Source organism: Coregonus clupeaformis, chromosome 28 (genome assembly GCF_020615455.1).
Source record: "Coregonus clupeaformis isolate EN_2021a chromosome 28, ASM2061545v1, whole genome shotgun sequence".
Taxonomy (NCBI): domain Eukaryota; kingdom Metazoa; phylum Chordata; class Actinopteri; order Salmoniformes; family Salmonidae; genus Coregonus; species Coregonus clupeaformis.
The window spans coordinates 26,781,624-26,797,136 of record NC_059219.1 but is presented as its reverse complement, the minus strand read 5'-3'; the positions used below and the strand labels follow the sequence as shown (position 1 = coordinate 26,797,136).

Below are 15,513 nucleotides of genomic sequence, written 5' to 3'. Positions count from 1 at the left end.
TTTCATTTGTTCTATCCTTTTCTTGTTATTGTCTTCCGTGGTGTTCCATTATGGTGTCCTGTCTCCTTACCAATACCAAACATGGGTTGTGTTTTTCTCTCCTGTCAGGGACTCCCTCATCGTGTGCTGTATAAACTCCTTCACTAGCATGTTTGCGGGCTTTGTCATCTTCTCCATTGTGGGCTTCATGTCGTACATCACCAAGAAGCCTGTCCAGGAGCTAGCTGCCTCAGGTACAGTACAGTTAACTCACCCTACTGCAGCATTCACTGTTATTCACATCAGAGTCAGCTGTTCCTGATTAACACTATAGAGTCAAACCGAGCTGTACTACCCTGGTCTAATTACTCATCCAACATAGTTGCTGGAACAGTGCTGGAAAGGACAATGTCAAAATAAAATATAATAAAATATAAAGGATGTTCAGACTCTACAGCAGGGGTGTCAAACTCATTCCACAGAGGGCCGAGTGTCTGCGGGTTTTTGGTATTTCCTTTCAATTAAGACCTAGACAACCAGGTGAGGGGAGGTCTTCACAAATTAGTGACCTTAATTCATCAATCAAGGGAGGAGCAAAAGCCCGCAGACACTCGGCTCTCCGTGGAATGAGTTTGACACCTTCCTATAGTGTCAATCTAGCACTGGGTATCTTCTTCTTGATACAGTAAAAGTAATTAATTGATTAATGCCACTGATTGGCCACAGACTCCAATCACCTTTTGCCTGAGGGTCTGAATAAGTCACTGATTAGAGGGGAAGAATGAAAATCAGCAGCACTTCTTCTGACATATGAGAAAAGGGATCATAGTGCTCCTAATCAACTCATCAATTAAAAAAGGAAGCCAAGTATAGTATTGGTTTCTTAGATGCATGTAAGATACAATAAAGGACTGAAGTTATATCACTTTGTCAGGAACATCAAAATATAAGCTTTTATTCAACAGAAGAGATTTCATATGGTACAATAATTATCATGGTGTGCAGTACTGTGTCCATTTGAGTGTGAGTATGCACTGTGGGCTGAGGCTCACTGATGTACTGTTATGTGTAACTCTAGGCCCAGACTTAGCTCACTGTGTTTGGGGTGGTGTGTAACTCTAGACCCAGACTTAGCTCACTGTGTTTGGGGTGGTGTCTAACTCTAGGCCCAGGCTTGGCGTTCTTGGCTTATCCCCAGGCCGTGACTCAGCTGCCCATGTCCTCCCTGTGGGCCATCCTGTTCTTCTCCATGCTGATGATGCTGGGGCTGGACAGCCAGGTGAGGATCCCACCTAGAGTCACGTGACTCCCAGATAACTACCAAGGGAAGAGAGGTGTTAGTGGTGGGAACCAGACAGACAACAGACAAGCCAACATTACAATTCCTTACAGTAGAACAAAGAGAATAACAGAACGGCTGGTGGACATGTGACAAGTGGCTTGTTGCTACCGAGTAGATGTTGCATAGAATTCCCACAGTTATTTCAATTTTCAACGGAATGCACAAAAAGTGAGTGTCCAGGTGACCCTGCAGAAGCTAGCTCGCCTGTTAGAGGTCTCTGGTGCAAGACCTGAGTGAACCAACGTGTGTGTGTGTGTGTTAACCTGTGTGCTCTGCCTGTAGTTCTGTACTGTGGAGGGCTTCATCACAGCTCTGATGGATGAGTTCCCCATGGTGCTGAGGAAGAGGAAGAAGGTCTTCATCCTTGGCGTCTGTCTAATGTCCTTCCTCATCGGCTTCTCCAACATCACACAGGTAACACAGTGTGTGTGTGTGTGTGTGTGAATGTGTGTGTGGATTGTGTGTGTGGATGTACTGTTTGTTTAGGGTTAGCGTTTGTGTGAGAGAATGTGTTTATGCGTCTTTGTGTGTATATTTGTGTGTGTATGAGGGCGTGCCCGTGTGTGTGTGTGTTTAGCCTTTTAACAAGCCTCTACGGCTGCGATGCTTCCCCAGGGTGGTCTGTACGTCTTCAAGCTGTTTGATTACTATTCTGCCAGCGGGATGTGCCTCCTCTTCCTTGTCTTCTTCGAAACCGTCTCCATTTCCTGGTTCTATGGTAGGACACTGTCAGCTTCTATACCATTAGGAGAATATAGGATCTATATTCTGCACTTTTCTTATTTTCTACATACATACAGTGGGGAAAAAAAGTATTTAGTCAGCCACCAATTGTGCAAGTTCTCCCACTTAAAAAGATGAGAGAGGCCTGTAATTTTCATCATAGGTACACGTCAACTATGACAGACAAAATGAGGAAAAAAAATCCAGAAAATCACATTGTAGGATTTTTAATAAATTTATTGGCATATGATGGTGGAAAATAAGTATTTGGCCAATAACAAAAGTTTCTCAATACTTTGTTATATACCCTTTGTTGGCAATGACACAGGTCAAACGTTTTCTGTAAGTCTTCACAAGGTTTTCACACACTGTTGCTGGTATTTTGGCCCATTCCTCCATGCAGATCTCCTCTAGAGCAGTGATGTTTTGGGGCTGTCGCTGGGCAACACAGACTTTCAACTCCCTCCAAAGATTTTCTATGGGGTTGAGATCTGGAGACTGGCTAGGCCACTCCAGGACCTTGAAATGCTTCTTACGAAGCCACTCCTTCGTTGCCCGGGCGGTGTGTTTGGGATCATTGTCATGCTGAAAGACCCAGCCACGTTTCATCTTCAATGCCCTTGCTGATGGAAGGAGGGTTTCACTCAAAATCTCACGATACATGGCCCCATTCATTCTTTCCTTTACACGGATCAGTCGTCCTGGTCCCTTTGCAGAAAAAACAGCCCCAAAGCATGATGTTTCCACCCCCATGCTTCACAGTAGGTATGGTGTTCTTTGGATGCAACTCAGCATTCTTTGTCCTCCAAACATGACGAGTTGAGTTTTTACCAAAAAGTTATATTTTGGTTTCATCTGACCATATGACATTCTCCCAATCCTCTTCTGGATCATCCAAATGCACTTCAGACGGGCCTGGACATGTACTGGCTTAAGCAGGGGGACACGTCTTGCACTGCAGGATTTGAGTCCCTGGCGGCGTATGTGTTACTGATGGTTGGCTTTGTTACTTTGGTCCCAGCTCTCTGCAGGTCATTCACTAGGTCCCCCGTGTGGTTCTGGGATTTTTGCTCACCGTTCTTGTGATCATTTTGACCCCACGGGGTGAGATCTTGCGTGGAGCCCCAGATCGAGGGAGATTATCAGTGGTCTTGTATGTCTTCCATTTCCTAATAATTGCTCCCACAGTTGATTTCTTCAAACCAAGCTGCTTACCTATTGCAGATTCAGTCTTCCCAGCCTGGTGCAGGTCTACAATTTTGTTTTTGGTGTCCTTTGACAGCTCTTTGGTCTTGGCCATTGTGAAGTTTGGAGTGTGACTGTTTGAGGTTGTGGACAGGTGTCTTTTATACTGATAACAAGTTCAAACAGGTGCCGTTAATACAGGTAGCAGTGGAGGACAGAGGAGCCTCTTAAAGAAGAAGTTACAGGTCTGTGAGAGCCAGAAATCTTGCTTGTTTGTAGGTGACCAAATACTTATTTTCCACCATAATTTGCAAATAAATTCATTAAAAATCCTACAATGGGATTTTCTGGAATTTTTTTTCTCAATTTGTCTGTCATAGTTGACGTTTACCAATGATGAAAATTACAGGCCTCTCTCATCTTTTTAAGTGGAAGAACATGCACAATTGGTGGCTGACTAAATACTTTTTTCCCCCACTGTACATCCCATTTAAACACTATCCATTTGTACTGCTACAGTTAATAATAACAATACATTTTATTTTAAGTGCTTTTCACGACCCCCAAAGTCTCTTTACAAGAAGATCAGCAGGATAGAAAGTAATAAAATCACATATTAAAATAAGTAAGTATAAAAGTACACTAAACATAATGACAGACTGACTAGGGAGAACACTAAACATGATGACAGACTAACCAGGGAGAACACTAAACATGATGACAGACTAACCAGGGAGAACACTAAACATGATGACAGACTGACCATGGAGAACACTAAACATGATGACAGACTGACCAGGGAGAACACTAAACATAATGACAGACTGACCAGGGAGAACACTAAACATGATGACAGACTGACCAGGGAGAACACTAAACATTATGACAGACTAACCATGGAGAACACTAAACATGATGACAGACTGACCAGGGAGAACACTAAACATGATGACAGACTGACCAGGAAGAACACTAAACATGATGACAGACTGACCAGGGAGAACACTAAACATGATGACAGACTAACCAGGGAGAACACTAAACAAGATGACAGACTGACCAGGGAGAACACTAAACATGATGACAGACTGACCAGGGAGAACACTAAACATGATGACAGACTGACCATGGAGAACACTAAACATGATGACAGACTGACCAGGGAGAACACTAAACATGATGACAGACTGACCAGGGAGAACACTAAACATGATGACAGACTGACCAGGGAGAACACTAAAGAAGACTGACCAGGGAGAACACTAAACATGATGACAGACTGACCAGGGAGAACACTAAACATGATGACAGACTGACCAGGGAGAACACTAAACATGATGACAGACTGTCCATGGAGAACACTAAACATGATGACAGACTGACCAGGGAGAACACTAAACATGATGACAGACTGACCATGGAGAACACTAAACATGATGACAGACTAACCAGGGAGAACACTAAACATGATGACAGACTGACCAGGGAGAACACTAAACATGATGGCAGACTAACCAGGGAGAACACTAAACATGATGACAGACTAACCAGGGAGAACACTAAACATGATGACAGACTAACCAGGGAGAACACTAAACATGATGACAGACTGACCAGGGAGAACACTAAACATGATGACAGACTGACCAGGGAGAACACTAAACATGATGACAGACTGACCAGGGAGAACACTAAACATAAGAACAGACTGACCACTTACAAGCCCTTAACCAACAATGCAGTTTTAAGAAAATAAAAAAAAGTTCAGTAAAAAATAGATAAGTAAAAAATAAAAATAGCTACAGTGAGGGAAAAAAGTATTTGATCCCCTGCTGATATTGTACGTTTGCCCACTGACAAAGACATGATCAGTCTATAATTTTAATGGTAGGTTTATTTGAACAGTGAGAGACAGAATAACAACAAAAATATCCAGAAAAACCCATGTAAAAAATGTTATAAATTGATTTGCATTTTAATGAGGGAATTAAGTATTTGACCCCCTCTCAATCAGAAAGATTTCTGGCTCCCAGGTGTCTTTTATACAGGTAACGAGCTGAGATTAGGAGCACACTCTTAAAGGGAGTGCTCCTAATCTCAGCTTGTTACCTGTATAAAAGACACCTGTCCACAGAAGCAATAAATCAATCAGATTCCAAACTCTCCACCATGGCTAAGACCAAAGAGCTCTCCAAGGATGTCAGGGACAAGATTGTAGACCTACACAAGGCTGGAATGGGCTACAAGACCATCGCCAAGCAGCTTGGTGAGAAGGTGACAACAGTTGGTGCGATTATTCGCAAATGGAAGAAACTCTCACCTCGTGGAGTTGCAATGATCATGAGAACAGTGAGGAATCAGCCCAGAACTACACGGGAGGATATTATCAATGATCTCAAGGCAGCTGGGACCATAGTCACCAAGAAAACAATTGGTAACACACTACGCTGTGAAGGACTGAAATCCTGCAGCGCCCGCAAGGTCCCCCTGCTCAAGAAAGCACATATACATGCCCGTCTGAAGTTTGCCAATGAACATCTGAATGATTCAGAGGAGAACTGGGTGAAAATGTTGTGGTCAGATGAGACCAAAATGGAGCTCTTTGGCATCAACTCAACTCGCCGTGTTTGGAGGAGGAGGAATGCTGCCTATGACCCCAAGAACACAATCCACACCGTCAAACATGGAGGTGGAAACATTATGCTTTGGGGGTGTTTTTCTGCTAAGGGGACAGGACAACTTCACCGCATCAAAGGGACGATGGACAGGGCCATGTACCGTCAAATCATGGGTGAGAACCACCTTCCCTCAGCCAGGGCATTGAAAATGGGTTGTGGATGGGTATTCCAGCATGACAATGACCCAAAACACACGGCCAAGGCAACAAAGGAGTGGCTCAAGAAGAAGCACATTAAGGTCCTGGAGTGGCTTAGCCAGTCTCCAGACCTTAATCCCATAGAAAATTGGTGGAGGGAGCTGAAGGTTCGAGTTGCCAAACGTCAGCCTCGAAACCTTAATGACTTGGAGAAGATGTGCAAAGAGGAGTGGGACAAAATCCCTCCTGAGATGTGTGCAAACCTGGTGGCCAACTACAAGAAACGTCTGAGCTCTGTGATTGCCAACAAGGGTTTTGCCTCCAAGTACTAAGTCATGTTTTGCAGAGGGGTCAAATACTTATTTCCCTCATTAAAATGCAAATCAATTTATAACATTTTTTACATGCGTTTTTCTGGATTTTATTGTTGTTATTCTGTCTCTCACTGTTCAAATAAACCTACCATTAAAATTATAGACTGATCATGTCTTTGTCAGTGGGCAAACGTACAAAATCAGCAGGGGATCAAATACTTTTTTCCCTCACTGTAATAATTAAAGAGCAACAGTAAAATAACAGTAGGGATGCTATAAACAGGGGGTACCGGTATAGAGTCAATGTGCGGGGGCACCGGTTAGTCGAGGTAATTGAAGTTAAAGTGACTATGCATAGATAATAAACAGAGTAGCATCAGCGTAAAAGAGGGGGTTGGGGGGGGGGGGGGTAATGGGGCAATGCAAATAGTCCAGGTAGCCATGATTAGCTGTTCAGGAGTCTTATGGCTTGGGGGTAGAATCTGTTAAGAAGCCTTTTGGACCTAGACTTGGCGCTCCGGTACCGCTTACTGTGCGATAGCAGAGAGAACAGGCTATGACTAGGGTGGCTGGAGTCAGTTTTTAGGGCCTTCCTCTGACACCGCCTGGTATAGAGGTCCTAGATGTCAGGAAGCTTGGCCCCAGTGATGTACTGGGCCGTACGCACTACCCTCTGTAGTGCCTTGCGGTCGGAGGCCGAGCAGTTGCCATACCAGGCGGTGATGCAACCAGTCAGGATGCTCTCGATGGTGCAGCTGTAGAACTTTTTGAGGATCTGAGGACCCATGCCAAATCTTTTCAGTCTCCTGAGGGGAATAGGCTTTGTCGTGCCCTGTTCACGACTGTCTTGGTGTGTTTGGACCATGATAGTTTGTTGGTGATGTGGACACCAAGGAACTTGAAGCTCTCAACCTGTTCCACTACAGCCCCTTTGATGAGAATGGGGGCATGCTCAGTCCTCTTTTTTTTCCTGTAGTCCACAATCATCTCCTCTGTCTTGATCACGTTGAGGGAGAGGTTGTTATCCTGGCACCACATGGCCAGGTCTCTGACCTCCTCCCTATAGGCTGTCTCATCGTTGTCGGTGATCAGGCCTACCACTGTTGTGTCGTCGGCAAACTTAATGATGGTGTTGGAGTCGTGCCTGGCCATGCAGTCATGAGTGAACAGGGAGTACAGGAGGGGACTGAGCACGCACCCCTGAGGGGCCCCCATGTTGAGGATCAGCGTGGCAGATGTGTTGTTACCTACCTTTACCACCTGGGGGCGGCCCATCAGGAAGTCCAGGATCCAGTTGCAGAGGGAGGTGTTTAGTCCCAGGGTCCTTAGCTTAGTGATGAGCTTTGAGGGCACTATGGTGTTGAACGCTGAGCTGTAGTCAATGAATAGCATTCTCACGTAGGTGTTCCTCTTTTCCAGGTGGGAAAGGGCAGTGTTGAGTGCAATAGAGATTGCATTTAGGGTTTCTGGGATAATGGTGTTGATGTGAGCCATGACCAGCCTTCCAAAGCACTTCATGGCTACAGACGTGAGTGCTACAGGTCAGTAGTCATTTAGGCAGGTTATCTTAGTGTTCTTGGGCACAGGGACGATGGTGGTCTAATTGATACATGTTGGTATTACAGACTCAGTCAGGGACATGTTGAAAATGGCAGTGAAGACACTTGCCAGATGACAGACTGACCATGGAGAACACTAAACATAAGAACAGACTGTCCATGGAGAACACTAAACATGATGACAGACTGACCAGGGAGAACACTAAACATAAGAACAGACTGTCCATGGAGAACACTAAACATGATGACAGACTAACCAGGGAGAACACTAAACATGATGACAGACTAACCATGGAGAACACTAAACATGATGACAGACTGACCATGGAGAACACTAAACATGATGACAGACTGACCAGGGAGAACACTAAACATGATGACAGACTGACCAGGGAGAACACTAAACATGATGACAGACTGACCAGGGAGAACACTAAACATAAGAACAGACTGTCCATGGAGAACACTAAACATGATGACAGACTAACCAGGGAGAACACTAAACATGATGACACACTGACCAGGGAGAACACTAAACATGATGACAGACTGACCAGGGAGAACACTAAACATGATGACAGACTGACCAGGGAGAACACTAAACATAAGAACAGACTGTCCATGGAGAACACTAAACATGATGACAGACTGACCATGGAGAACACTAAACATGATGCCAGACTAACCATGGAGAACACTAAACATGATGACAGACTGACCAGGGAGAACACTAAACATGATGACAGACTGACCAGGGAGAACACTAAACATAAGAACAGACTGTCCATGGAGAACACTAAACATGATGACAGACTAACCAGGGAGAACACTAAACATGATGACAGACTAACCATGGAGAACACTAAACATGATGACAGACTGACCATGGAGAACACTAAACATAAGAACAGACTGTCCATGGAGAACACTAAACATGATGACAGACTAACCAGGGAGAACACTAAACATGATGACAGACTGACCAGGGAGAACACTAAACATGATGACAGACTGACCAGGGAGAACACTAAACATAAGAACAGACTGTCTATGGAGAACACTAAACATGATGACTGACTAACCATGGAGAACACTAAACATGATGACAGACTAACCATGGAGAACACTAAACATGATGACAGACTGACCATGGAGAACACTAAACATGATGACAGACTAACCAGGGAGAACACTAAACATGATGACAGACTGACCAGGGAGAACACTAAACATGATGACAGACTGACCAGGGAGAACACTAAACATGATGACAGACTAACCATGGAGAACACTAAACATGATGACAGACTAACCATGGAGAACACTAAACATGATGACAGACTAACCATGGAGAACACTAAACATGATGACAGACTAACCATGGAGAACACTAAACATGATGACAGACTGACCATGGAGAACACTAAACATGATGACAGACTGACCATGGAGAACACTAAACATGATGACAGACTGACCAGGGAGAACACTAAACATGATGACAGACTAACCAGGGAGAACACTAAACATGATGACAGACTGACCAGGGAGAACACTAAACATGATGACAGACTGACCAGGGAGAACACTAACCATGATGACAGACTGACCAGGGAGAACACTAAACATGATGACAGACTAACCAGGGAGAACACTAAACATGATGACAGACTAACCATGGAGAACACTAAACATGATGACAGACTGACCAGGGAGAACACTAAACATGATGACAGACTGACCAGGGAGAACACTAAACATAAGAACAGAATGTCCATGGAGAACACTAAACATGATGACAGACTAACCAGGGAGAACACTAAACATGATGACAGACTAACCATGGAGAACACTAAACATGATGACAGACTGACCATGGAGAACACTAAACATGATGACAGACTAACCAGGGAGAACACTAAACATGATGACAGACTGACCAGGGAGAACACTAAACATGATGACAGACTGACCAGAGAGAACACTAAACATGATGACAGACTAACCATGGAGAACACTAAACATGATGACAGACTAACCATGGAGAACACTAAACATGATGACAGACTAACCATGGAGAACACTAAACATGATGACAGACTAACCATGGAGAACACTAAACATGATGACAGACTGACCATGGAGAACACTAAACATGATGACAGATTAACCATGGAAAACACTAAACATGATGACAGACTGACCAGGGAGAACACTAAACATGATGACAGACTGACCATGGAGAACACTAAACATGATGACAGACTGACCAGGGAGAACACTAAACATGATGACAGACTGACCATGGAGAACACTAAACATGATGACAGACTGACCAGGGAGAACACTAAACATGATGACAGACTGACCAGGGAGAACACTAAACATGATGACAGACTGTCCATGGAGAACACTAAACATAAGAACAGACTGACCAGGGAGAACACTAAACATGATGACAGACTAACCCTGGAGAACACTAAACATGATGACAGACTGACCAGGGAGAACACTAAACATGATGACAGACTGACCAGGGAGAACACTAAACATAAGAACAGACTAACCATGGAGAACACTAAACATGATGACAGACTAACCATGGAGAACACTAAACATGATGACAGACTGACCAGGGAGAACACTAAACATGATGACAGACTGACCAGGGAGAACACTAAACATAAGAACAGACTGTCCATGGAGAACACTAAACATGATGACAGACTAACCAGGGAGAACACTAAACATGATGACAGACTAACCAGGGAGAACACTAAACATGATGACAGACTGACCAGGGAGAACACTAAACATGATGACAGACTGACCAGGGAGAACACTAAACATGATGACAGACTGACCAGGGAGAACACTAAACATGATTACAGACTAACCATGGAGAACACTAAACATGATGACAGACTAACCAGGGAGAACACTAAACATGATGACAGACTGACCAGGGAGAACACTAAACATGATGACAGACTGACCAGGGAGAACACTAAACATGATGACAGACTGACCAGGGAGAACACTAAACATGATGACAGACTAACCAGGAAAGTGAACTAGACGGAGGATAAAAGCTAAGACAACAGAGAATCTGGGTAAGCCTGTGTGAAGAGGTGTGTCTTTAGTTTGGACTAGAATATGTGTATGGATTGTGAGGTTCTGACATGGAGAGGGAGGGAGTTCCAGAGTTGGAGAGCTGCACTGCTAAAAGCCGGGTCTCCCATGGAGCGGAGCCTGGCGTGAGAGATGGTGATGAGGCCAGTGTCAGAGGAGCCAGGTGGGAGTGTAAGGGTGCAGGAGGTCAGTAAGGTATGTGGGCGCCAGTCCATTGAGTGCCTTTATAGGTGAGCATGAGCAATTTAAAGATGATCCTGTATTGAACTAGGAGCCAGTGGAGTTTGATGAGGGTGGGGGTGATGTGGTCCCCAAGGTCTGGTGTGTGTGAGGACTCAGTTGAAGTTTGAATATGTTGAAACTGGGTCAATCCACAGGGTTAGTGGAAAATAATAAAGGAAAATGTCTTTATCAAATATATTTTCCTTAATTATTTTCCACTAAACCTGTGGATTGACCCAGTTTCTTGATGAGGGAGTTGGGGCCCATGAGCATGATCTCAGTTTTGTTGTAATTTAGTTTTAAAAAGTTATTGCTCATCCAAGTTTTCACTTCACGGAGACAATCAACAACAGCTGGCATTATAAAGTCAATGCAGGTTAACTACCGAGCTAACTCGAAATCACATCAACAGTCCCACTTGGGATATAGCCTACAGATAACTTTTGGGCTGTCTTGACATATAACCTTTAAACCGTCACCTTGTGTAGTTTGTTCAATGCACTCTCCCTCTCTCTCTCTCTCTCTCTCTCTCTCTCTCTCTCTCTCTCTCTCTCTCTCTCTCTCTCTCTCTCTCTCTCTCTCTCTCTTAGGAGCTGATAAGTTCTATGGGGACATTGAAGAGATGATCGGCTATCGGCCCTGTGGCTGGTGGAAGCTCTGCTGGAAGTTCTTCACTCCGGCAATCTGCCTGGTAACTGCCATTTCCATTCATGCTTCTCATTGGTTGTCAATGTGTTTAAATCCCCAGGGAAATCAAACACTGGTTGCGTCCCAAATGGCATCCGATTTCCTATATAGTGCATTATGTATTTATTTTTTTCCAGCTTCCAGGAATTGTGAATAGATCCTTGCGACATGGGGCTGTGCATTATCATGCTGAAACATGAAGTGATGACGGCTGATGAATTGCATGACAATGGGCCTCAGGATATCGGTATCTCTGTGCATTCAAATTGCCATAGACAAAATGCAATTGTGTTCGTTGCCCGTAGCTTATGCCTGCCCATACCATAACCACACCGCCACCATGGGGCACTCTGTTCACAACGCTGACATCAGCAAACCGCTCGCCCACACGACGCCATACACGTGGTCTGCGGTTGTGAGGCCGTTTGGACAAATTCTCTAAAACGACATTGGTAGAGAAATTACCATTCAATTATCTGGCAACAGCTCTGATGGACATTCCTGTAGCCAGCATGCCAATTGCAGGCTCCCTTAAAACTTGAGACATCTGTGGCATTGTGTTGTGTGACAAAACTGCACAATTTAGAGTGGCCATTTATTGTCCTATCTGGCCGGCTTGTCTTATCTGGCCAGCCGTTGTACTTGTCCTATCTGGTTGACTTGTCCTATCAGACTGACTTGGCCATCCTGGCCAGCCGGCCAGATCGGCTTGTCCTATCTCGTCGGCCGGGGTTGGGAGATCTGGTATACATCTGCGATGTAGTTGGCCTGGAGCGTCACCTATTTTAATGTGAGGTAAATGTTTCTGTGTGTGCAGGGAGTGTTTACCTTCAGTGCCATTGAGATGACCCCCCTGACCTTGGGGAAGTACGTGTACCCGGCATGGGGGCAGGGGATTGGCTGGGTCATGTCTCTGTCATCCATGGTTCTGGTGCCGGGCTATGTCATCTACATGTTCTGCACCTCCAAGGGCAGTATCAAACAGGTACACAGTCAACCAGCAGATCCCACATTGCTCCATATCCTTCCCCTTTGGCCCTAACCCCTCAATAATAGCATGTCTGTAGGGTCTGGATAGGTAGATGCTTGCACCATATTGCTTCCACTATACAGATCTACAAATATCGAGGGTTGGGGCTAAGGGGAAGGGGTAGAGAGAGATTGGGGACTGGCTAGACATCTCTACCTCTCTCAGTTGCTCTCTCCTTCCGTTTTCTTTATTTTTTCTATCTCCCTCTATGACTCTCTCTCTCTGTCCCCCCTCTCTCTCTCTCCCTCTCTGCCCCCCCCCCTCTCTCTCACTCTCTCTCTGCCCCCCCTCTCTCTGTCCCCCCCTATCTCTGTGTCCCATTTCACTCACTCTCTCTCTCTGTCCCCTCACTCACTCACTCTCTCTCTCTCTCTCTCTCCCTCACTCACTCAATCTCAGTCTCTGATCACTGACTAAGTAGACTGACTGATCTACAAATCACCTTGTATCCTTAATAACTTTTCATTATGATTTGTAGATCAGTCAGTCTGCTTAGTCAGTGATCAGCTACTGAGTAGAATTGATGCTCTCAAACACGACTTTCATCTCTGTATACACCTCTTCTCTCTCCGTTTTTCCCCTCAACCCACCTCTTTCACACATGAGAAGAATAAATAAATTGCTCTAGCTATGAAACGTCATTTATCAAACAACAGCCCCATTATAATGGAAAAGATCACCTTTATGCTGTAGTCAAAAGCAGACCTGGGTTCAAATGGCATTTGTGCATGATTGAGATTGCCTGGCACAATAAACCAATAGAATAGTCCCAAAAGATGGGCAAACACTACCCAACTGGAATTCCAAGTGGGCTCAAACAAACCCTCAACATATTTTAAAGATTTCAAAGGCTATTTGAATCCAGGTCTGGTTGAAAGTATTATGAGAAATCACCTTTAAACTGTAGTTGAAAGTATCCCTCATTGCTGGTTCCCTGTCTGTCCTGAACAGCGTTGGCACAAGATGACCACCAGCGCACCTTGGGAACATGCTGCCGTCACACACCAGAATTCACACACAGGAAGTGTGGGCGAAGCCGCCGTCTAACTGGGAATAGGATACAGTTGACCCCTGGGCACTGATCTAAGGTCAGTTTAGTGTTTCCCTGCTAATGGTTAAGATTAGGATTTTTGGGAGTGTAAACTGATCCTAGATCTGTGCCTACCGGCAACTTCCACCCAGAATTCCTGAATGCGCCAGACACCTAGTCAACACAGGGGGTGTATTCACTAGGAACCAAACTAACCAAACGGAACCCAACAGAAGCAAACAGACCGAAACGGGGAGTGACCTACCTGAATTTGTCCAATAGAAACTAATGTTTCCGTTAGGAGTAAACGATTTCTGTTGCAAAACATTTCGCAACTATTTGCTACGGTCTTGCTCTAATGAATACACCCCAGTATTCAGACAGAGAAAGGCATCATGGGAGATGCCCTGGCCAAAATGCGTCCATTACATATGTATCCTCTGGAACTGAATGGTCACATAATATAATGGCCTATATTATTGAACAATACAATGTTTTTTTCTTATATTGTACGCCGCTGTATACAATTAATAAGGTGACACCTACTTCTTCAAACAACGATCTATACAAAGTCATTGTGGCCCACTTCGGCTTACGAACAAATACAAAGCATTTTATAAAGTATCTGAATACATTGAAAAATATAATTTTTATTTTAATGTTTTATGTCTGTTTCTTCTATGATGCAGTATACGGTACATATTCATTAGAGGTAACATTCACCAGTTTAACGTTTAATGTAACAGTTATAATAACAGTTCGTACTATAAATAACGGTTTGTACAATATATTAACATTTCTTAAATGTTTATAACTGGCCCTTACATTAAGATACTGTATGTTTGTTTGTATGTACAGTTTTCAACTGTAAATATTATTCTGTGAGTCCAAATGGTGTTATAGTGAATGAAATGAAACAAAACGTGTTCAATAATGTACTGTATGAAGTAGCCCTATATAAAGGTACAAGCCATGAATTAAAAAAAACTATTTTTCTCATCGCTAAAATTGTACTATGAGAAGGGATTTGGTTGGGTATTGCTCTGTTTCTTTCAGTTCAATAAAAGCAAACAAAACCACACACACAAATATATTTAATTTAGTGTCAACTCTTTTATGCTAGCCTCCCTTTTCACAGATAGGCCTGCTGTTTACCGTCTCTCACAACACAAAAGGTTCAATACACTTGAACTTGAATAATCTCTACAAATGGAACAGACATGCACTCAGAGGAGAGTTCTTTATCTCTCCTCTGTTTATCTGTTGCATTGTGAGAGCCATTTAGTGTTTTTATATAACTAGCATATAAGTCAGGCAGCCACAATAGCCAAAATACTGCAGAGAGCGCTGATATTTCCTTCCCAGTACTGCTGAAACATGGGACACAGTTTGGGACACAAAAAACTCCTTACCTAACCTGACCAGAATAAACTACCCACTGGGCACATACGTCAATTCAACGTTTATTCCACGTTGGTTCAACGTAATTTCATTA

The 15,513-nt window shown here is 43.9% G+C and overlaps 1 protein-coding gene across 1 annotated transcript in view; it reads left to right on the top strand.

Annotated features, from left to right (window-relative positions):
* LOC121543402 (sodium- and chloride-dependent GABA transporter 1) overlaps nucleotides 1-15,089 on the top strand; it is a 35,230-nt gene extending 20,141 nt beyond the window's left edge. The window contains exons 10-16 of the mRNA XM_041853240.1: nucleotides 109-233; nucleotides 1,146-1,258; nucleotides 1,604-1,735; nucleotides 1,937-2,039; nucleotides 11,862-11,962; nucleotides 12,776-12,943; nucleotides 13,940-15,089. Coding sequence (XP_041709174.1) covers nucleotides 109-233; nucleotides 1,146-1,258; nucleotides 1,604-1,735; nucleotides 1,937-2,039; nucleotides 11,862-11,962; nucleotides 12,776-12,943; nucleotides 13,940-14,035 — 838 coding nt within the window. The 3' untranslated portion in view covers nucleotides 14,036-15,089. The remainder of the gene's footprint in view (nucleotides 1-108; nucleotides 234-1,145; nucleotides 1,259-1,603; nucleotides 1,736-1,936; nucleotides 2,040-11,861; nucleotides 11,963-12,775; nucleotides 12,944-13,939) is intronic.
* The last annotated feature ends 424 nt before the right edge of the window (nucleotides 15,090-15,513 follow it).